The sequence below is a fragment of the Cinclus cinclus genome, chromosome 8 (assembly GCF_963662255.1).
Source record: "Cinclus cinclus chromosome 8, bCinCin1.1, whole genome shotgun sequence".
NCBI classification, from domain to species: Eukaryota; Metazoa; Chordata; class Aves; order Passeriformes; family Cinclidae; genus Cinclus; species Cinclus cinclus.
The window spans coordinates 6,468,667-6,493,194 of record NC_085053.1 but is presented as its reverse complement, the minus strand read 5'-3'; the positions used below and the strand labels follow the sequence as shown (position 1 = coordinate 6,493,194).

The following is a 24,528-nucleotide window of genomic DNA, read 5'->3' as shown; positions in this document are numbered from 1 at the left end:
TTGCAACAATTTGAATTGCTACAGACAATAATAGTGCAGTTGTTATATTTCACAATATCGAGACAGCATTTATGCATGTGTTTGTGAGATTTACACTTGTGTGATACCAGACTCATCCCAGAGGGTTGGTAGAAACAACTGCCTTTATAAATTCAAGTGCAGGTTAAGTAACTGTCATCCATCAGTGCTGTAAATAGCGCTGCTGGCATCAAGCTGGAGACAAAAAGCCTCCACTTTGGAAGGATAAACTTATAAATTGAATAGAAAATGAGCCAAATAATCTACACTGTAGAAGGTTAAGTTCATGCAATGTTCTTCCTGGAAAAGGAACAATTCTGGTTTCATACACAGCTTCATAAATAAGGCTTTGGATCAGTATTTCTTTGAGAATATATTTGAGAATATACGTTTTGTTAGCAGCCAGCAATTTAGGTACCTTTTCCCTCTTTCAGGCAGTCAGGAGTAACATCAGCTTTTGTATTGAATAGAAGGCAATTTGGTGTCTGTGGCACCAGGCACAGGCCAATCCTGTGTATTAGTAACACCCCAGAATCAAGCAAGCAAACAACTTCCGAAGGCTTTAAGCACTCGAATTCCCTGCCACACTATCCAGGTCATAAAGTTTTTGGTTTTGCTCTGGGTGCTCACAGCACTGCCAGAATTCTTAGCCTGATTGTGCCTCATTTTTCAAATGAGAACTAAGTTGAGTAAGAACACTGCCTTTAAATTTTAAATCATTTATCATAGGGTGGCATTTATCATGCCTCTCCATTGCCCAGTACTACAGATTAATTTGTAGTTCTGAAACAGAAGTTGTAAAAATGGTAATAAAAGGCATTTCAAAGACTTTGAGACTATGAGTTGTATCACAGAATGATGAAGAATTTTCACAGTTTGTGTTTCCCCTGTGATTCATCTGAGAGTATCCATCAACACTGAATCTATGAATCCTCTGCTCTGTTTTATTTTCTCCAACAGATCTTTATGCTGATTCATTCTTCCTAAACTGTATTTTCATGTGTTCTTTTATGCACTAAAACACTTCCACACATTCAAATTTCTTCCTTATCTCTACAAGAAAGATGGTTCAATTATTTTATTTTTTTTTTTTAGTCAGGACAAAAAAGAGACAGAAGAGCATGATTTTCATGCTGATTTTGAAGCAGTATAACATGCATCCAAATCCGTGAAATCCAACCCTGATGAGAGTTCCAGAGACTTTTGAGTTTCATTTTCTTCGGATCCAGAATCATTAGTTTTTCTCCTGTACAATTAACTACAGGGATAGGACCATAACAGTTGACTTTTAAGGTTAGGAAAAAAGACTGTAAACAGACCTTTTTGCTTCTCTTTCTCATAACTCTTTTCCTTAGTGTGTCCAAAAAAACTCTTTTCCAGGGCAGTTCTCTCCATTTCAAAGCCTAACTACTGTTTTAGCTGTAGGTAAGGTACGTTCTCCTCTCAAAGTGTCTTTTACCCCATTTACAAAGTATAAATCCATACCTTTTCTTCACACTGTATTTCAGACAGCATTGGGTTTCATAACAGTCACAAATAAAATGAAATAAGAGCAAGAATCTTCCAGTCAGAGGAACTTTTTGGATTTAATTTGTCTTCTGCCAGTCTAAACAAATGCACCATTTTTCCAAACCTGTTACCTGTTTAGATAATAAATGATTCCTGTGAGCAGATGTGAACTGGGGAAAAAGAATGCTTTGAGCTTGCATGTACAAGGTGTTGGATAATCTCTTGATACTGCCAAGGGAAGGAGGAACAGTTTTCCAACCCCTCTAGGACATATAACAAACCATGAAATCAATCCTTTTTGCAGGGAAGAATAAATATGTAAACCAGTGAGAACGGATTATTGCAATTATTTGGATGGACAGCTATTTTTGACTCCAAATATGTCACCATCTTACTTGCAGGCTGCAAACCCAAGTTGTTATTATCATTTTCACAGGATCCCAGACTGGTTGGGGGTGGAAGGAGCCTCTGGAGAGCATCTGATCCAAGCCCTGCTAAAGCAGGGTCACCAGAGCAGTTGCACAGGATCACACGCAGGCAGGTTTGGAATGTCTCCAGAGGAGAATCCACAGCCCCTCTGGGCAGCCTGTCCAGTGCTCTGCCACCCTGAAAGAAAATAAGTTTTTCCTCATATTTGGATGGAACTTTCTGTGTTTCAGTTTGTGGCTGCTGCCCCTTATCCTGTCTCCGGGCACCACTGGCCCCATCCTCTTGCATTCACCTCCAAGATATTTGCATGCATTTACAAGTACCTACAGGTCAGAGCACACATAAAATGAGCCCCAGAAATATAAAAGAGGTGCAAAATCTATTCCTGCTTACTCAGCCTGTACGAAACACCTCCCAAGCACCCCACTCATTTTCCAGTTCAGATGCAGTAGAGGCAAGGGTAGGTTTTACTGAGAATTCTCCCTTTTCTCTCTGCTCAGTGACACTACTATCACATGCAGAGCTAATAAATCATTTGCTTAGAATTTAATTTTTGTCTTACAAGCCTGTTCAAACTGGTGAGATATTACAAGATAATTCATCAGTTCCTCACACTTAGGTGGTTCATACAAGAATATTTCAGTTCTCTTCAGTACTTGCTGTTTATCCCTTGTGCCATTTGCAACATGCTCCTGGTGTGTTTCTGCTTTATTCTGTGCTGCTTGGTGATTGAGGGAGGAGGTAAATAAGACTTAGTCATTATTTTTGCATCATTTGCAAAATAATTATTTGCATAATTTTGCATTATTTGTGCAAATACCTTCATATGAGTATAGGTCCAGCTGAATATGTGGCTGGTGAATAAATGTTGACAAAGGTGTTAAGAAGTTAATCACAAACTATGAGTAGAAGGCAAACGATGCCACAGGACAAGATACAGAAAAAAATTCCCCCTTGGATTTCATCAGAGGAGGAAATTTTTCAGTACATGTGTTATAGAGGTTAAATATCAATCAGACATGCACAAAAGGAAAGGTCCATTCCTTCCTCTTCTGTCCCTTTGATGTTCATGACAGGTGAGAAGTTTGAAATCATTGATGCCACAGTAGCTGACACAGTAATCTGACTATCAGTAGTCATAATAAAGAAATATATCTGAGTACATTCTAGGTATAATGTATGTACTTTTCATTGAAATTCATTAATACGTTTCCATGTATTTCATATGCATAATGCAAGAAGATAGTGAAGCTGATACTGATGGATTCTAGTTCTGGAAGTAGAATTTCAAATGCTAGGAAGCTGATAAGGTGAAAAAGGCATAGAAAGGAAAAAAATTACTAGGATTAAAAAAAAATATTAGGATAAAAAGAAATTCTACTGTTAGTGCTTATTCACTGTAAGGTAAAAATCAATAATATGGGAAGAAATTAATGTGTTCAGTAAACCTTTCTGTTTTGACCTTGGCAAAATGTCAGACAATTACAGGCATAAAGTTGATCAAGAAATATTTTCCTTTTCATCGAGGGCAAATATGTTTAAAAGGAGTTTATTATATCTTGAATGTTTTTCTTTCTGATCACCACATGTAGATAATTGAAAACGTTAAGGGACATAAATGTGCTCTGTAATATCAGGACCTGTGTCTTTTCATCAAGGGAGGTTGTTCTGTTTACTTTGCTCATACTGCAATGTTTTTCTCTATTAACATGTTTCTATACAAAGGTAGAGATTTTCAGGAGGCTGCTCATCCACAATGTAACTAATTCCCTTCTTTTTCACCTCGGATAAAAAAAATCAACCATAAGAAGGATTTAGTAAAAGTTGTGGCAGATTGGCCATTGTTTAACTGCAATAGGCATTGAAAGTTCTATGACCTGTGCTGGTAAGGAGAGTTTTTCACTTGACATTCTGTGAATAACACGGTCTTGGATATCATCTGATTCTAGATCTGTCCACATCTGGGTGAATCCTCTCTTTAAAGGTCTATTTTTTCCCCTAGCAAATATTTTCTGTACTTCCTATTTTGGAGCTGCTAGCAATTAGAAACTTAATATAAAATGAAAATACTCATCTCATCTTGGCCTTATTCAAGCCATGGCCTCAAGCATTAGAAATCCTCAGGCTTTTAAAGAAGGTAGGAGAAGAAAAACACCAAACATTCTCTCAATGAGCTGTTCTGCCAACAGCAGAACTTGCAGCCACATGGGAAAACATTGGATTTGGGCTCTCACTGTCATTCCAGCCCATTCAAAGCAGTCATGTTCTCACCACCCAAGAGTGAAGGTGTCTCATCTAGAAGGCTTTCAGAGAAAGGAACACAAGAGCACTTTTGCATTAGAAATATGTGCTTTATTTTCCAAGAGTGATCTCTGCATTATGCCACAACATTATTCAATAACATATATACTTACCAGCAATAATATTGATTTATAAAACACAATAAATTACTTAAAATGAGGCCTAACATTGTTATTTTTTCCTGGGCTCTGTTTTGTGTGTGGTTGACCTTAGGTAGTTAGGAAGGATCCATCAAACTCACAGTAAATGTCTTTGTTGGCCAATTCAGTCACTGCAATGGAAGAGATTATATTCCCATTTCAAATCTCCTCACACTACCAATTTAGAGTACAATGGCATTTTTAAAATTTCCTTTATCTAGATGTTTTATGGAGAGCTTTCCATAGCTCCCCATGCTGTAAGATTCAAAATGTATTGAAATGAATAGAGTGATAGAAGCAAGTGTACAATTAATGTACACATTTGGAAAAAAAAAAACTGTCTTGTAACTCAAAAGAGACATTGACAGCCCTTGTTCTATTCTGCCCTAGGATTCCTTTCAGATCCACTTGCAACTTAAGCTTCTTTGAAGATAAATATTTGTCCCAAACCTGTATGGTACTTTACTAACCGGTCTTTCCAGTCAGAACACTAATGGTTTCCTGAGATTAAATGTCTCTTTTAATGTCATTAATAAAAGAAATAGTGTTGAAATGACAACTGCGTTTTAAACTGTGCTTCTTTTAATCCCACAGTGACTCTCTGGCTTCAACCTAGCATCCCCAGAGAACTACTGGTAGGAGCCAGGCTGTGGTCCACTCGGTGAGAGCCAGCCCTGCTGGGCTCCAGGGTTCCCATGTCCACGGCAGCCAACCAGCCAGGGTTCAGATTTGTGGCAGCACGTGCAAACCCACGGCTCTGATATCTGGGAAGATGGAGAGAATGCTGCCCATGGTCTCGGGCACTACTTATGATAATGACATGATTCCATTATAGGCTTCATCCTAGGAGCCAGTCTGACTGATTTCCTCTCTTGTGCAAGCCTGGGAACCCTGAGCCATCATCCTTCTCCACAGCAGGCTTTGCCTGGAGCACTAAAGAGCTCCATGCACTGAATCACATATTGTTCAGGCTGAAAATAGATGGGCAGCACAGGGGGTAGCACCTGCCATTTGCTCTTTGAGAACACCGTGGAGGCTCCTTGTCCTGGCTTTTACTGAGCAGAAGAAGAGAAAGAGTAGGAAAGAACAAGCTTTTCATGGCTCCAGTTTGCTCTCAGTGGAAAATCAGCTTTCTTGAGAAGCAGCCAGCCCTGATACCCTGCTACCCCATGGAAGGTGTTCTTCTGATGAATGGAACACAGTGGCTCTAGAAAGCAGCATTTTCTCTGCTCAGAGTAAGATTATTAACTCCATCAGACCTGCTGGTCTGCCTTTGGCAATGGCAGGAGCTTGATTTCCAAAGTGGAATAATGCACACTGGGAACAAAACAAAATGTTTGGGGCTGGAGGGTTCGTGTTAGAGAGACTACAGGACAAACAGGTAAAGAAAGAGAAGGGAAGACAAGAGAAGGGAAGAAAAGAGAAGGGGTAAAAACTGCTTGCAAAGTGAAATTAAGACTAAAAAAAGAAATTATGTGGATAGGTATATAGATAGACATATTTATGGGTCATATAAAAAGGAAGATAATTATTCTACTTAGAGTGAAATTGCTAAAAAGGGAAATCAGCTCTAATTTTAGGAGCTACTAGTGACCCAGAAAACATTTGTGTATACCTCCCCATTCAACATGCTGGAAATAATGCACCAGAACAGCTCACCCTGAACTTCATTCCAGCTTTTACCTTGCTCCTACACTTTATTCTTATAAGCCCAGTTCCTTCTGAAGTCTGAAATATTTCCTCAGCTCTGGAAGCTGTTCATCACTTCTGCCTTGTCCAGATCCAGGTGTCCATGCTCCTGGAGACAGGCAGACAATTTTGGTGTTCTGCATCCCTCTTTTACCTTCAGAGATGAACTTTCTTCGTGTCTCTCCCAGAGAATTTAGGTCTTCATCCGTCCATATTCCAAAATACTTCATTTAAGAAACACCTCAGCAAAATAGAAAAGCTGTTTTCTAAAATTTCTAAAAGCTTCAGCTCTGTCTGTGGCACAACTGTAAAACTGTCATCCATTTAAAAGTGTTCCATCTTCCATAGTTTTCTCCAGCAGTGAATTTCAAAGCATGATTACTTGCTGGACTAATAAACGTTCCCATTGATATGTTCTGAACCAAAAAAGAATGGCAAAACTTTTATAAAAGCATTTGCCTACTTCATCTCTAAGCATACAGCAAAACAAACCCTTCTGTAGCAAAAACTGTGGGAAGAACTCAAATTTGTTTAAGTCGAGCGAGTTTCTCTAAGTGCTAGAATAACCCAGTCCTTGGATTCAGTAAATGAAGGATTTGTAGTAGCTCAGGGCAACCTCAATTTGGAAATTCTTCTGAATTTGTTATGGATATGGCCATTATTTCCAGTTTAACCCTTCCAAGAAAGGACTTGCTGTTTGTGGAGAAGGGCTGTAAGACATAATATCTGAGCCCATTGTTGACAGAGAGACACCAAGGAAGGCAATGGGCTCAGCCCAAGGTTAAGAGGGGATTCAAACAAGAGCTGCAAGTACTTGCACGGAATGCATCTAATTTAGAACATTTTTCAGTTGCCCAGCATGCATTAAGAGCTCCAAAAATCGGAAATTGGAATTGGCAGTGTTCAAACTGAAAATAGAATGCACTCTCTGTAGTTAAATACCACAACAGATTGCTGGAGATTTCTGAGAAATCCTGAAAATTTAAGTCGAGATGTTTTTCTGGGGGAACAGTTTCTTCTCAGTCCCAAATGTGTGACAGCAAGAGGCATTTGGTGAGGTTCCTCTGACTGCTCTAAAAAGGGGGCAGGTTGAAGGGATTAGGGTGGTCTTCTCTGTCCTTAAATGCTGACAATGAAAATCACATCAGAGGTGGCAGCAAACGGTCATTTATAAGAATTGTAGCTTTTCTGTTCATATTGTGTTTGAACCTCAGCTCAGGTAGCGAGCTTAGAACAAAAGGCTTTTCCTCAAGGCACAAAATATGTATTTTACAACACAAAACTTGTAATATTTTCTTGGTGCCAAAGCAAGCATGTCTTGATGGTCTGTTCAGGAGCTACAGTTAACCAATATTTTCTGATGTATTCAAATGAAAAATATGACCAGAAAGCAGAAAATTTAAACAATTAAAAAAGGATGATTGTTTTGTAAATGGTTTATTTTTTTGTGTGTTGTTTTTCACTTAAAAATTCCATTTAAAGTGCAGGTTAATTCACAGTTCTTGGTGTCTGCATTAATGTGATCAATATCCACAATGAGGATTTTTTCACTTTACAGGCAAAAAATATTTGTGAGTAATTTTTTTTTTCATTTCTCTGTACTCACATACAGTAGTTCCATAAAAGCTGCAAATAGAAGTTATAGGTTTTATAGTTTCCTAAAAGGAAAGGAAAGTTGTGAGACAGAACTTCAAAACCTGACAATTAAGTTGAAAAATCCCCTCTCAGAAAGCAATTCCCAAATACTAATTTAGGCACACAGGCAATGTGTAGAGTCTTTATGAACTATGGGAATCTGTTTAACTTCATGCCCTTGACTGGTAAACTGTATTAAATTTCATTTAAGTTACAGAAATCTCTCCCGACTGTCATTCTTCACATTTGTTTTTGATTAAAAAGTGGCATCTGCCAGAATGTGTCTGGGAGGAAAGGCAGTTTGAATCTGGGAGAGAAAGAGGAGGATGCTGGAAAGCAGAAGGGCTACACAAAAATGTATTTATCTGGCTTCTACCAATAACCGCGGACTTAAAAGTATCAAAAATTCCTAGTGTTGAGGATGTGTTACACAGCCCTGGTCATTCAGCCACTCTGGCAACCCTTTGTTTCTGGCATCTTCACCTCAATATTTTTTTCTTTTTTTCCCCCTGCATCTTTGATTTCTGGTTCTGTGTTACTTTTGCATGGGAGCATTTCTCTCTGTTTTCCTGGGACCTTAAGTAGGATCTTGCAAGCTGCCTAAACTCTTCGCTTTTCTACAGCCTTGTCTAAGAGGAACCTAATTGATGTGGCTGTACAAAAGACTCAACAAAGTGGTGGCTCAGGCAGAGTCCTCGGGTCCCTTGCATTTAATTCCCAGAGCCTGTAACCAAAACAGATATTGCTGTATCTGGGAAAAGGTAAGTTACTGCCAAGGCTGCCTGTCTTGTCTAGATTTGAGGACAATGAGTCCTTCTCACTAATAACTCTCTCTGGTATCTTAATTGGCAAGTAAATTAATAAAAGACGTGTTTATTGCTGTGCAATGAGCTTGTTTGTTTTCCCTGCTGTCACTGATTTATTTTGGAGAGGGGAAGGGGGCAAGTCTTTGAATTCACTTATATCCCTCTTACAATTGAATTACAATTGATCATCACCTTTTAGGAATCAGGTTTTCTGTCTGTGTATCTTCTCAAAATGGAGGCAAAAGTATGGAAAACTGGAATTATCACAGTAAGGTTAAATGTGGTGTAACAGTGTTTTCTTCAAGCTATCCAATTTATCCAGTTCTGTACCTAAGTGACTTAACATCAATAGACAAAGAACATGGGTTCTTTCTTGTTACAATTTTAAAATGTACCTTGTTCTGACAAAAATACTTGTTGCATCTGGCCGACGTTGGGGGAAATCATTGCTTTCGTTTCAGTTTCTGCCAAATCAGGTTGTTTTAGAGCCTCAGAGACCACACAAAACCAACAGGAGCAGCAGCAGCCTAAGTGGCTTAGTTTTTATTTATGTCTTTCCCAACAATTATTTTATTATGAAGTACTTTCTCCACTTCTAATAAATAACCCTCATTACTTGTCCTGTCTATAACACATGACAGAGTATCACTGTCAGGGTCCCTTGTAATTCCCAGCGAGTGGTCCCCAGCTACTCAGCAGAGCAGAGTCGTTTGCAAATGAAGGACATTTGTCTGAATGACACATCTCTGAACGAGAACTGCTTTGTTTTGCAGAGAGTTTGGCCGCTGGAAAGTAAACAATCTTGCTGTGGAAAGAAGAAATTTCCTTGGCTCCCCACTGCCACTAGCCCCCGAGTTTTTCCGTAACATCAGGCTGCTGGGACGGCGCCCGACCCTTCAACAGATCACAGAAAACCTGATCAAGAAATATGGGACACATTTCCTGCTCTCAGCTACCCTGGGAGGTAGGGTTAACTCTTGGGAATATTGGGAATGAGCTTGGTGTGAGTAGACTAAAAGAGCTGGCCACAGCTGCTCCTTTTCCAAGCCACCAGGATGGGCAGTGCTGTTTTGTCTGCAGGTCTTGTGGCTCCTCTTTATTGGTGCTGTGTATAGGATTTTGTGCATAAAAGGAGAAGATATCCAGTTGCTAAGATTGAGGTGCTTTTGGGGGTCTTTCTCTGCACTAAAGTCATTAAGGGAAGTGACTTTTTTTTTTTTTTTTTCTGTAAGTGGTCCTTGTAACAATTTACATAATAACAGCTTACAGAAGTATCTGGGTCCATCGCAGTCCGGCAGAATAGGAGCCAGAAAAGAAGTATCAAGTATTTCCAACAAATCTTCTAATTTATGACACTTTTAAACTACTTTGTCTGTTGGAAAATTCCTATATTGTCACTCTGCCCTTTTTAGAATTAGTCTGCATTTAACCAGTGGGACTGCATTTTCAAGATGGGGTGATGAGGCTTTGCCACGTCATTCCCATTAACTTAATGGAATCTGCACCTTTCAGTCCCCACAGACTAATCTGGAAAGGGTAGCCTCATGGATAACTGGGATCCAGTCATCAGATGGATTGAAGAAATCCAGTGAAGAGGCCTAATGTTCAAAGGAGAGCATAAATTGTTCTGAATGAAAGATAATTAGTACCTGTGATTACCCATCTAGGCATTGCACAATGAAATGACATTTTAGAAATGCAGCTTTATCCCTTCGTGGGTGATAATATTAAAGATAATTCCGGTGATTGAGTGTCCTTCCAGCAGGACAGGCTTGTTGAAATCCTTTATTCACCTGAAGAATGGCTTTCTTTAATACATTTCATAACTGAATCCTAGCCATTTGTAAAGGAAATGAGTGTCCTCCTAGTCTCTCTTGGCTAATACCTGAGACCTGTAACAATCCAAATGGCTCACAGAGGCTTCCTTTTGATGGAAACCATCCTAGAAACATGAGGAATTTCTGTCTTGTTACAGTTATTTTAAAAAATAAAGATCTAATTTCTACCATTATTTTGGGAACTAGTACCTCTGCAGCATTACCATTGAAATTTGAAGAAAAATTTACATGTGTTGACCAGCAATTTGCAGCAAAATTCCCTGAATTTCTTTTAATCACTTCATTTTTGCATGCAAATATGCACGTTTTATAAATGACTGATTTCTTGAGAATAGAACACATGGCACATTTAAATAGGAAAACGAAATGCTGAAGAGAAAGAAAATGTTTCTTAAAATACAAGCATAAGAATTAAAGCTTTGGCTGCAGCAAGTGTCCTACAGCAAGGATTATCCAATGGTAAAAATTATTTTTCAGTATTGCCACCTATCTGCTATTTATTAACTAATGTAAATAGCAGTAGCTCCTCAGCCATGGGATGGAATTCACTGTCAAGGTGAAATTGGATCCAGCAGCTCTAGGAGAGCAGTCTAACATGACCACAGCTGATCTTTACATTCAAGAGCAGCAGTATCACACTGATCACCAAAGAGCCGTGGAGCTGACGTCTTCCAGGAGCTCTGGACCTTAGTGGAACTAAAGCTTAATGGTATTTCCTTAGAGGACATTTGAAAATTCTAGCTTAGTCATTCAGTATTCTCCCCAAAGCCTCAGGATTTGCTGCAGGGAAGCTGAGGTAGGGTATGGTTTTCTCACCTCAGAAAGGTTCTAAAATGCAGTAGCTGCCACAGCCCTGCCCAAATTTTCACTCGGAGAGAGACAGTGTTGACTTCTGGGCTCTGTCACTGCTTAATGAAGTCAAAGGCAGTTCTTGTATTAACTTGGGGTTTGATTTAGGTTCCTAATCTCAATTTTCAGGAATGATTTGAGGCATACCTGCTGCCTTCCATTATCACGGGATGGGCGCTGAATACTTTGAAAAATTGGTTCAATTACAATTCAATTACAATAATTACAGGGAATTAGTAATTTCTAAGAAAGCTTTCATGAGGTAGCTAATAAACCCATGCTTTCCTGGATGTGTTAGTTCTCATTTTTTGGGCTGGATTGAATGGGGATTCCCACAGATGCTTGTCCACATTTGATTAAAATGTAATTAGATTTTAAAATTATTTTAATAATGTATTAGTACTTTCCCCTTAATTACAAGTTGTTTTATTGTGAAAGCTTGCCACTTATGCAGCTTGCTAAAAGCAGAAGACCAAACTGAGTGTGCAGAGTACTTTTATTTAATGAATCCCCAATCATCTGTATTCAGGGACAGAAAGGAAAAATTGGCAAATGAACAATGCTGTGATAAGATTTGTGTGCCTCTGTGACCATTTGGTTTCCATAAAGTTCCCTTTTTGAGCATAAAGGGAACTTTTGCACATGGTTGTTTGTGAAACATTCCCTAGTCTTTATGCACAAACACAGAAATACACTGCTCAAGGGCATTCAGAGATGAGAACTAAGGGAAAAAAGTTCTATATTTCTTGCTGCCACAAGATAATGGGGAAAGTGACATTTTCATTGCTTTTATTTCTTATGGAAATTTTATCTCCTAGTGACATAAGGCCAAAGTCCATAACAAGCTGCATGATTGAAGGACCCTGTGTGACCCATAGGAGTGAGCACTCAGTATCACTTTCCCTCCTTTTGTTTTGCCTTTATACTTTTCTCTTTTGCCTGCCCACAATAACATGCAGTGATGGTTCAGTTTGCTGGAACTACACTTTAATGGGCTGCAAAAAAACAAGATGTGAGCCTCGGAGCTGGAGGGTGTTGGGAAGCCGGGGGTACCGCTGTGGGATGAGTGTAAGAGGACAAAACAGAGTCCCTCCAGTGTTAAAGGCATTCCTTTAATGCTGCTCCTAGGGGAAAAGCCATTTAGCAAAGCAATAAAGCTGGTGATGAGGATAATTAGCACACCACAATGAGATGATAGGCTCTTGTTCCAGGCATTTGGGTGAAGTGAGGCTGATTTGGGTGCTTTGCAAGAGGAAGACAGCAGGCTATGCAAGAAGTCCCCCTGGCACCTGGAAACACGGTAAGGGCTCTGAATAAACCCGTTTGCAGGACAATGCCAAAGCTTCTCATGAAAGGAGAGCCTCGTTAGGCAACTGTCTAAGTGGTCACCTGAAATGTTCCAGGTCGGTTTATTTTTACGGCTATGGTCAGTCATCTTTGCTCAAGGTGTTCATCACTAGACCATCAATCCATTCAGCTCCCTGGGTCAGGAAATAGCCCTTGGTGTTGTTGTAGGCTTTGTGATTGGGAAGGAAAAGAGGCATTTTTGTCTTTAAAACAAAAACAGCCTTAACAGGTGTGGGCAGATGAGCTGGACCCCAGCTTCTCTCCACTGATTGCAGCCCTGCAAGTGTGATGGTTACACCTTTCCTTTTCCAGGAGTGCCAGGCTTTCTGCCCCACATTAACATTCCCCTGCAGCATTTATTCTGCCCGCAGAGATGGGGGGGGGAATTGCCAGGTGGTGTAAAACAGTAAATCTCAATGAATTCTGAAGGATTTATTAGCCCTTACACTAACTGCTGGTTTGATCTTTGCTTTCCATAACACTCTTTCAAGGTAAGATACAAACTGGTGGCAAATAAGGGAAGGAGAGGACAGTCTCAAATGACTGATGTGAGAAAGAAACTTGAAAATTTTGCATGAGTCTTGCAAACACCAGTCACACCCCCTGCCTGGGCACGTAAATTCCCCAGCATTTAAGATTATGGAAGCTAAAGGGAGGGAAAAAAGCGCAAAATACATTAACTTTCTTTCCTCTCCCGTCTACTTAATGAAGAAAAAATTTAAATCCTTAAACAGATGGTGTGTATGGAATTAACGTGCACTGTTATTCACTTGAACCACGGAAATGATACCGCATCTGTCCTGACATTAATTTATATAGTTTTTGAGCCTGTGCATTTCCATCAGCATCTGCTTAAGTTTGGGAAAATGACCTGTTAAAACCCTAATGGTAGCTCTGGCGATCCAGACAGGAATATATTTTCCACTAGCTAGTAGAAGCTGGTGTATTTATTTAGGTGTACTTATTTAGGTGGTAGCTGAGGTATTTTATTCAACCAGAAACCTTTCAGGACCCTTAATCCTGTGGAATATACATTTATATGTATGAAGAGAGAGCTCTAAGTAGGCATCTGTGGGTTATACTCAGCTATAGCTACCTCGGAGTGTTGTCCTTTTATTCTTGTTTCCTCTCTTTGTGACATGAAGTGATGGGAACTGCTTGGATCACTGCCTTTTCCTACCACTTCCCAGTCTACAGATGAAAATATGAAACATTAAGGTCCATAATCCCTTTATTATTCCAAAGATGTGGGTACAGGCAAACAAGCTCTCAACAACTGAGGCAGAAAATAGCACTAAGTATTTAAATCATATGAATATGTATTGTTATGTATAACAAAATATATTTACTCCTTCAATAGCTGGTTATATTTAGTTACAGCTGTTACAGCATTATTCCAATTCCACCATGTTGATGGAGATTTGCATTTTAAATTTAAATGATTCATGAATATGTTTTTATGTTCTTAAGACAAACACAAAATTTATTTCTAATTTCTGAATGCCACTTACCAACTATTATTTAGAAGTCTTACATCTAAATGGCCAGAGATGGGTTGTATATTTGGGTAAATTTCTATATACCTATTTTATTTGTTTATTTATTTATTTATTTATTTTAACAGCATGTCAGTTAGGAGCTAGTTGAATTTATAAGTATATATAATGGACAATATGCTCCTATAAACCTAGTAGGAATTGAAAGTTAAATTATGAGCTTGCAGGGCTTATAGGGACAGTGCTGGACATTTTGGCAAGGTCAGTGAAGAGCATGAACATGAGTCCCTTGCCCCTGCAGTAATTATCTGTCAGTGACAGCCCCTAGATGAAAATAAAACATCCTTGTAATGATGAGATCTTCTTGAACCACCCGTTGGGCTATGTGGCATTGTTTGGTGAGCATAACTTAGTGTTTCCATGCTACTTCCTTTTAACCTGAGAAAGTGAAGTTTACTGTCTCTTGGATTTTGGGAAGGAGACCCAATGCTGCTTTCAGAGCTTGTGAAAAGCACAGCTGGGAGGATCTGATGCTGAATAATCATGTTTTGTAAGTGTTCACTGTCATTACCCCTTTTCAGTTCTTAAAATGCATAACCTTGAAAAATTTTCTAAATAACATTTGTTTTTAGCTGAGGCTTGGATTTCTTCTTAGCCTGCTTTACAGTGGCAGACAGTCACCAGTGAAAAACAAGGTTCACCCATGCTTTCAATGTGTCAATAGAGTCTCTTTTGGCATGGGTTCAATTTTCTCCAAATGAACTTAAAACTGAGATTGTCTTCCCCAAACCAGAGTCGGCAATGTTACTTCCCAAACCCTGGAGCTCTGGATGCTGAAGGGAGCCCTTTCACAGTTCTGCTGGGACATGGGTGCCTAAGCACTGATGTATGGGGCAATCCACGTTTTCTAGCGAGAGCTCAATCAAGTCTGACACATGAAAAATTCTTTTGGGCCACAAATATTTTTGAGCTGCCCCTGATGGCACCTGCTGGTAGCACAATGCCCGGGAATGCTGGTGATGAGCCTGGACCTCTTGTGTGAGATGCCATGAAAATAGTCAAAGTAATTTCAGGCTGGTTACAAAGGAAACCCAAACCTATGTGTCAGGGCATGGGGACAGAAGCTGCAGTGCTGGGGGTGCCAGGGGATCCTTCCTGCCAGAACAAACCCAGCAGCAGCTGCCATGGAAAGTGCAGGGTCAAGCAGGACAAGACAAATAAGATGATGTGATAACTCTGACATGTTCCAAGCGTTCTTTTCTTGAGATGTTCTAATCAAAGTAAAGCACCACTACACACAACCCTGTCCTTTTTCAAGGTTTGTTTGTTTGTTTTTGAAATGGGAGATTTTATTGCAGTTCTGCTGTCTGCTCCTGGAGAGTCCGAGGGAATGGGAAAAAGGCTGAGATTTTTTTTAATGTGAACAAAACTCAACAAACTCTCTTTTAATAATAAAACTCAGCAGAATTCTGTTGAAGTATAAGGAGCCCCACCGTCTTTACTAGTGACTAATACAGATCAGTCAAATGTGTTTACATGAGAACAAGGTGCAGTGGGCGCTCTGTGGGCTGGAGAAGGTTTCCTAAAGAAACAGGCTGGGAGTGCTGGGGTTGTTCAGCCTGGAGAAAAGAAGGCTCCAGGGAGACCTTATTGTATCATTCCAGGACTCAAGAGGGTTTATAAAACAGAGAAAGAATTATTTTTGTGCATGGGCAGATAGGAAAAGAGAGAAGGGTTTTGAATTAAAAGAGAGGACACACAGATTGGATGTTAGGAATATCTCAACACCACCTTCAACTCCCTGTGAGGGTGGGCAGGCCCTGGCACAGGGTGCCCAGAGAAGCTGTGGCTGCCCCTGGATCCCTGGAAGTGTCCAAGGCCAGGTTGGATGGGGCTTGGAGCAACCTGGAACAGTGGAAGGTGTCCCTGCCCATGGCAAGGGGTGGGACTGGATGGTCTTTAAAAGTCCCTTCCTACTCAAACCAGAATCTATGAATCTGTGATAATGAAGCACAAAAAACTTTAAAAATATATATGTATTTTAAAAAATCTTTCCCAGAGATTTTCTGTAGCTTTAAGTCCTTGTTTTCTTTACCCTTACAATTAATTATATCTTCAGTGGAGAGGTGGTAGACCTTGCACAAGCCACTTTAATCTAAATAAACTAGCTCGGACCTCTGGAAAAGGGGAAAACATGGAGAGAAAGCTGCTAATAAAATTTTGCACCTAATGTGTGCAGCTGGAACTGGTCGCTGGCACAATATTCACACTTGGAGTTCTGATGTTGTCACCTCTGATACAACAGGACCGTGGAATGGTCTGGGCTGGAAGGCATCCTTGGAGAAAGTTGTTCCAAGCTCTGTCCAGCCTGGCTTTGGACACTTCCAGGGATCCAGGGGCAGCCACAGCTTCTCTGGGCACCCTGTGCCAGGGCCTCCTCACTCTCACAGGGAACAGTTCTTTTCCTAATATCTGTTCTAAACCAAGTCTTTGCAGCTCTACAAACATCTGCACAAGGCCCACGGTCCCTGGCTCAAATCTCAGCCCATTCCATTGCTTTTCATGCCAGAAACATCTTTCATCCTGGCTGGAGTCACATGGCAGGTTGTGACAAGTCAGGTTTTATTGCATGGGCATCGTTAAATGCCAGCAAAGCTGAAACCTAGAGCAGGGTCTGATGGAATATTTCTCTCAGAGGACAGGCCATTAGAGTTTGCAGTGCTTTCCCAGTTCCCTCCTCATGGCAGTTGTGAACCTTTGTCTACATATTAGAGCAGAAAGATTAAATAATTGGGTGGGGAAATCATGGTACTTAAGGAGGCTGTGTTAATTCCTGGTTCTCTGGAGCTTCGGGCAATTAATCCCTGCACTGATGATTTCATGCACAAAATAATGACCCATTAGGAGACTGTAGGAGGAGAAGCATAAATGTAGTGGTGGAAACTGAGGTAAGCTCCAGCTGGAACAGCCACCTGCTCTTTCCAGAACAAAAGGAATATTCTGGACAAACCCTGCAGGTCTAATTAGATAAAAAGCTCCTGTATAATGCCATTTTTGCCTATGTAAGGTCTGAAGGGCTTGACTGTTCTCTGAATTTCTGAGAGATTGGGAAACAATATACATTGGGGAGCAAGGAGTGTTCTTTTGTTAGCCAAAGACAAATTTTGCAAGTCAAAATGTGATCTCCTGCACAGAGGCACATGTTCCTCACTTAGCATTGCTCACCACCAAGATTAGCTCCCTTTAAAGATTATGTCATGTTTTCATCCTAGATTTTTATCCTGAAGCTATTACTTTTTGGCACATAAACCCATCTGAAGTTGGCATCCCATCCTCTCTGCACAGGCACAGAGCCACTGCAGCAGATGGGCGAGTAGTGAAAGTAGCATAAGTGGCAAGTCAGACCATAGCAGGGTAACTTCCTTTCCAGGAGCTAGGAAAAGGCACTCAGTGGAGTTGTTCAGCACCTGAAATGCAGGTATAATGACATTATTAATCAATTGTTGAGCTAAATGTTGAAGAATGCAGATTACCAAACACACACTCAGAGAGTGAGGAGATTATCTTCTGTCCAATTTATTTTGGACATAAATTGCACAGAAGAAAATGACGGGTCCAGAAATTACTTTTCCAATTTGCTTTGTCATGTAAAGGGTTTGCCTAAACACTTTACTAAATGAATTAATTCTTGCTGAGCCTGAAACACAGGAAAATATATCCATTAACTTGATGATAAACATGGAAAATTTGACCATATTAGTAGGTGTGTTATGGAAATGCTCCTAAGAGCTCACTCAAGTTAAGCAAGTCAGATTTTTGGGTTTCAATAGTCTTATAGAAATTAAAATTTCTGAATTGAGCAGTATTTATCCATGCCTCTATAAAAAGACAGGAAGTGAGAAATCCACAACACAAGTTGCTGGCACTTCTATTTTCCCTTGGAAAAACAGCAACTTTCTGAAACCCCCATATTTTTCAGTTACAGAAACTTGGTTCAAGGCAACTGTTCTATCAGATTTCAGGCACTGCCAAATTGATTAGAAAGCACATGGTTGCTCATAACAAGGTGTAACAAGGTGCCTTTCTTCTAAAATCAGCTATGATAGGTGTTAAAAGAGAAGGAAACAAACACCTCCAGTATTACACTGGTTTCATTTTCTTTTATGCTAACATAGAGCACTACAGAATGAATGTATGAAGTGACCTTGTAAATAAACATATTTTATACGTGCTTCGAGTCGAATGTCTACAAAATCTCTCTGTACTGTTTCACGTTGCTGATGCCTGCTGGGGCTTGTTTCCCTGCCCAGGAGAGGAGTCACTCACAATTTTTGTGGACAAACGGAAGCTGAGCAAGAGGTCGGAAGGGAGCGACCCCAGCACCAACAGCTCTGTGGTGACGCTGGAGACCCTGCACCAGCTGGCAGCCTCCTACTTCATCGACAGGGACAGCACCCTGCGCCGGCTGCACCACATCCAGATCGCCTCCACAGCCATCAAGGTAGGGACAGCTCCAGGACACACCTCCGGGGAAGGTCCCACTTCACCAGCTGCTCCTCAGGGGAAGTGTGGTTTGATTAGCAGTTGTCAGCAAAATAATCGGTTTTATTCTCTTTTTTTTAACCCAAATCAAAGTGTTCAATTTATAAGGAAGGTGCTAGTGTGGAAGAGGGTCTAAAGATGTACTAGATATATTAGTGATGAATGATACATAATTTGATAAAGAAGTGTTTATAGAAGTGTTTGATCGTTGGCACAACCTCATGAACCTGTGATCAGTCAATCCATCTACAAACAGGTTTATGTTTCTCATACTCCTTTTTCTTCTTCTTCTTTTAAAAAATATAGTTATTGTACTCTGCCTATTTTTTTAATGACCTTTGGAACAGTTTGGCTCTACAATTTTATGGACATGTATTATTTTCTGTTACGAACTAGTTTTAGCACAGTTTGTCAGTCAAAGCACCCTCTGCGCTGACTGATGCAGGTCACTCCTAGCACTGGAGGATGTTTGGCCAAGATCAGTGCCCCAGGTAGGACATAAAGCAACAACTGTCCTCCTGAGGAGATCTCTAGTCTTATGTTACTCATTTGAAATATCCTCTCCCAGTTTATTTCCAGCTTTGAAGGGCAAACAGAATTGTAGCTTGCAGTTCAATGTGCAGTAATTATGAAGCTCTTGATATAAGATGTGATTTAGGATTCCTTCTGCTCATTGGATCTTTCTGCTGGTAACCAAGATATTCACTAAAGACACCTGATACCAGATGCAATTCCCAACTGCCTTAGCTGTTACTCAAGTAAATATAAATTTACTTCCTTGGACGTGCCTTTACTGGGAGAAGGATACAACTAGAATTTGTGGCTCCACAGCACACGTTCAGTTTGACTGCTAGTCTGTGGAAGTCCCAAAGTCCCATCCATCCCAGAATGGTGCCATGACAGCTCAGCCCAGCTCACAGCTGATCATCTGCTGGTGCCAGAGTTGAGCTGAGAGTGCAGCAGAACAAACTCAGGGTCTGGTTGAGGCTGCCCATCTCATCAGCTGGTCCTGGAGAAAGGACTGCATTGGGAGGTTGTGGAGAGGTGGGAATAGAGTCTTCTCCCAAGCAGCTAGTAATAGACAAGGGGAAATGGCCTCAGGTTGTTCCAGGGTGGGTTCAGGATGGACTGGAGGAGCACTTAAAGACAGGCATTGGAAGGCCTCTACAGTGGATGTTGTTCTGGCCAAGATTTACAACAGAGATAATTTCATCCACACGTTGCTGGGGTTGTGCAGAGTAAATCTTTCCGTCACACATGGTTCTTTACTAGACTTTTCACACACTTACACAGACACCACCCAGAGAAATTCACTGATTCAATGTTCATTGGTCCCAAATTGCACAATTCTCAGTAGTGGTTTCATGGGTATTGGTCCCTTTGCCTTCAATGCTAATTAGATCTTCATGTGCCATTCCCAGGCTGTAGATGTTAAGATCATCAGGCCTCGCCCAGTCAACAGTCTTTTGAAAATAACCTCTAATTCCTTTCCCCTGGCTGAAGACAAACGGGCCCCTAGACCAAAGTTAGTTAAAAAATTTAAAAGTTTTACCATTTCCAACAGCAGCACCTCTGGTGTCTGGCATGCTCACTACAGTGCTGCTCAAAGCCTTCCTCTGAATGATGGATTTGCCAAAGGAGCCCAAGAAAAGGTCTTGCAGCTTGGCATAACTCCCTTTTGACCAGCATCAGAGAAATCCAAGATGAAGGTATTGCAACAGGTTGAGAAAACCCTAAAATTCTAAAGTAATATTAGTTTTCCCATCAATCATTTTTGATTGCTGACTAGTTAGCAACAATAAGAACAAAAAAATCGTGTTCAGAATCTAGTTAGTATTGTACTGTAATTTTTTATTATTTTTGGATGGCTTTTTCATATGCAGTATTCTAGACTCTACCATGCTAAAAAGAGTTGTTTATATTTTAGGAAGAGAGAGTGGAGAATATCAAAAATGTTTCAAATAACTCATGCTCTTACTAGGAAGAACATCACTGCCAGGTTGGGAATGCATATTTGAATAAACTAACCAAACAAAAATATGATATGGAGCAGAGAAGCCTTAACACAAATCAAAACCCCTGACATTTGCAGTTAAATCAGAGTACTCTGGTGCACAAATGAAATCTGCCACTGAAGTTCCCAGAGTTTGGGGCTTTGAAATGAACAGTAATAATTTGCTTTGCTGTTTGACGTATTGTTTGTCGCATTTCTGTGACAATGGGCAATCTGAAACTGCAGCAGGAGTTAGGGAAAAATAGCACAACTGCTTGCACATCAACATATTTTTCTGATTGTAATGCTCAGAGACAGCTATCTTGATGGCTGGGACACCTCTAAAATATTATTTGAGAAGAGAGATGGTAAATACTATTTCTTCCCTCCAAAACCACATAACCCCCCCCCCCCCCCCCCCAAACAAAGCCAATATGTGTTCCTTCTTTTTTCCCCCAAATCATTATAAGCATCCCTTTTCAGAGTAAAATACATCACTCTCACACCTCTTTTTTTTCCTCTATTTCTATGAAAAAAAATTGCAGATTTTCTCTTAGAAGAAGGACAATTTTTATCCGCACATGATGTGTCTTCTAAACAAATAGCTACATTAATTGTGTCCTTTCTTGTAATTTTTTTTTGTTTCTCCTACTACTCATGACATAATTGTCCTTAAAAGTAGCATTGCTGCTCGTGCTGATGGAGACTTTGCATTAATCACGCAGCCAATCCACTGTTTATTCCACATTAAAAAAGGTAATATCATCCCGTGGCAACATTTGCTGACTGGAAATCAAAATGCCCATGGGAAGAGCCCATAGCTCGTATCAATATTTAATATATTTCAAAGTCCCTCACACATACATTCTTTCAATATGATTTCTGCACATGCAATTTTCTGCAAGTGCTAAGGCTCATGTACTAAATCAACAGTTTGGAGCTTCCAGGGCCTGGCTGGAACCTCACCAGGTGCCTGAGGGCTCTTCTCATTTGCATAACATTTACATGAACATGCAGCCTGTTGTGTTTGAAATATGGCATGTCCTACATCACTTCCTTGGCACGCTCATTTTAGAGGCGTTTTCCTACGAAAACCTCTCTTCAGCTGCACGGGTGGCTGTTGGTTCTCCTTATTAACAACCTATTAGGATGATGGGGTGTGCTCTGCTCTTGTCTAATAAAACCCTGCCAGGCTGTGGGAGCAGAATGCAGATAAAGGCAACAGAATGCAGATAAAGGCAGCAGAATGCAAATAAAGGCAGCATTATTTTTCGCCGTGTCCTGTCACTGCCCACCGGCAGAATGACCCCGCTGAGCTCACCTGGGTGGTGGGACCTCACTCCCACCAGCTCATTAGAGACCTTTGTGGTTGTGGGTGGGTGGAAGGGGGCTGTGCACAGTACATCTGGATTTCACCCTGCTTCACCCTGAGCCCCACTTCGGGGAGACAGCAGCGTGCTCCTCTCAGATGACCACGATTTCCGTTTGCCACAAGCTGTAATTCCAGCACGGTCCCTAACAAACTTCTGCAATGAATCCAAACAACTGTGCAGAAAAACAACCTTGGTAACAGTAAATTAAATATTACTGAATAGTCTCACTGCATTCTGTAAAATTATAAACACAGTTATGTTATAGCATTGCCATTAATGAAGTGAGGCTGCTCCATAGCTGTCTCTTGGAGGACATTGTCTTCCATCCCAGAACACACCTCCTTTTGTGGGAGCTGTGCCAGATGAGTACAGCAGAGGTGTTATTGTAGAGTCCAAACAGTTCTGGGACAGCCACAGTGCAACCAAGGAACAGGAGGCAACAGAAGAACAGATGCATAAATTGAGTTTTCTACCAGCTATTTACAGCTATTTACAGCCCATTTATTCCATCTGACTCAGAAAGAATAAACATTCCTGAGAATGTGCCCAATTCCAATTAATTTTAATTCCAATTAATTTTATTGTGCAATTTGCTTTTTACTTTCCTCAAACCACTTTTCTTCTTTGCTATGAGAGATTTAAGCATTTTGTTTTATCTGAGAAGTTGAGATTACAAAGAACAGGGCACTATTTTGGTTGTAACTATATCTGATTATCTATAATTAACCCATCAATGACTCATGGTGGGCTATTAGTGGGGAAACTTAAGTGCAATGAAAAATAATTTCTCACTCAAACCTCAGACTGAAATACAGCCTTTAATTTTTCTGTTTTCTTTGTTTCGTCTGGAAAAAACTTGCTTGGTTCAATTTTTTTTCCTTTATACCTCCTATTTGCATGTTTTTTTCCGTGAATTCAAGTAATTTCCATAATCAAAAGTAGAAATGCTGAAATATTATAAAGCCTTGAGCTTTTGTCAGATTTCTGGCAAATTCTAAATCTCAATAGTTTGCACAGTTTTGTATAAACAGAAAATTTTTGGGAAACTTTTGAAATCCAGATCTCGAACCCCTCTTGCCCTCACTTTATCCATTCACTTTGTGGATAGCATTTAATACTTTACAGCTGTTAAACCTTGTAGAGACTGGGAAAAAAAGTTTTCCCAGCAACAGCTTTAAAGTATAAAATCACAGTTAGAAACATTGTTTGGAAAGTCCTGTGACAGCAGGGTTTTATTGATTTCATTGAAGAAATGAAATATAAATGTTAATTTAATTGTAACAATACACAAAATTAAGAGCCGGGAACTACTGATCCTTATAAAAAATTGGGGTTTCCCTGTTGTGTAGGTTTGGTGACACAGGAATGTCAAAGAAAAGCCAACAGGACAGATTTCCAGGGACAGGTATTGCTCAGGACCATTATGAAATGCCAAGTTCTCCACTACCCCGGGAAATCAGACTACCTTCATACAAGACCAAAGCTTGATATTTTTCCAAGGGGGAGTTAAATGTTAGGGAAAATGTAGGAATTGTGATCTTGAATGTTTTTCTTCCCTGAAACTTCTGTGAGAATTGAATACTTTTGCAGGTGTCTTTAGAAATCTCACTCAATACTGAGAGCTTTGCAAACCCAGCTTGCAGTTAATATGACTAGGTATGTATTTTAAATTTAAATTTGGATCATTATTTTATCTTGCCAGACTGGGGCCTGCAATTAGACTTTGGGCATCACCCAAAGGTAGCTAAGAAGTCTCTGTACCATCTTCTACTGTACAGGATGAAATTTGTGTTTGTGTCACTATAAAAAATTAAATACCTGAGGTTTCATACTTTTTTTTAATGTGAAAACTGTTGGAGATCTTTGGATTAAATTCACCATAGGTCTAGCAAGGTATCTTGTGACTGCTATGTGTTCACTATTCACTGATTTTAAGAATATGCCACGTGAAAGGTTAGGTATCTATTTCAATATCTTATTGAGGAATTTAAGGCGATGATGTTAAAAACCCTTTAATTCACTTGGACAGTTGAGTTTTAATTGAACTGAATCTCCAGCGCTGCTTTCACTGAAAGGTAACATAGAGGTTAGTTCTTGAGCAGGAGTAAACCAGCACAACTTCTGTGAAAATCTAGCCCTCAATATTTCAGAGAGTGAGAGAAAAGGAGGGGGACAACCTAAAATATCTAAAGGAGGCTTTCAAGAAGGCTGGAGAGGAATTTTTGACAAGGACAAGCAGTGATGGGAGAAAGGAGAATGGCTTTAAGATGAAGGAGGGCAGGATTAGCTGGGGTATTGGGAAGAAATTCCTCCCTGTGAGGGTGGGGAGACCCTGGCACAGGGTGCCCAGAGAAGCTGTGGCTGCCCCTGGATCCCTGGAAGTGTCCAAGGCCAGGTTGGATGGGGCTTGGAGCAACCTGGGCTGGTGGAAGGTGTCCCTGCCCATGGCAGGGGGTGGGACTGGATGGGCTTCCTACCCCAAAAAAGTCTGGGATGCTGTGATTCCAGACCCAGAGCAGGAAGCTAAGGCTGTAACATTGCTCTAACCACTCTCAATTCTCAC

At 40.3% G+C, this 24,528-nt stretch overlaps 1 protein-coding gene across 2 annotated transcripts in view; it reads left to right on the top strand.

The window, feature by feature from the left end:
- BRINP3 (BMP/retinoic acid inducible neural specific 3) overlaps positions 1-24,528 on the top strand; it is a 174,880-nt gene that overhangs the window by 81,680 nt on the left and 68,672 nt on the right. The window contains exons 2-3 of one of the 2 annotated variants that reach the window (XM_062497393.1): positions 9,301-9,491; positions 18,368-18,558. In XM_062497393.1, the coding sequence (XP_062353377.1) occupies positions 9,301-9,491; positions 18,368-18,558 (382 nt within the window). The remainder of the gene's footprint in view (positions 1-9,300; positions 9,492-18,367; positions 18,559-24,528) is intronic. The other variant, XM_062497394.1, reaches the window with a different exon arrangement.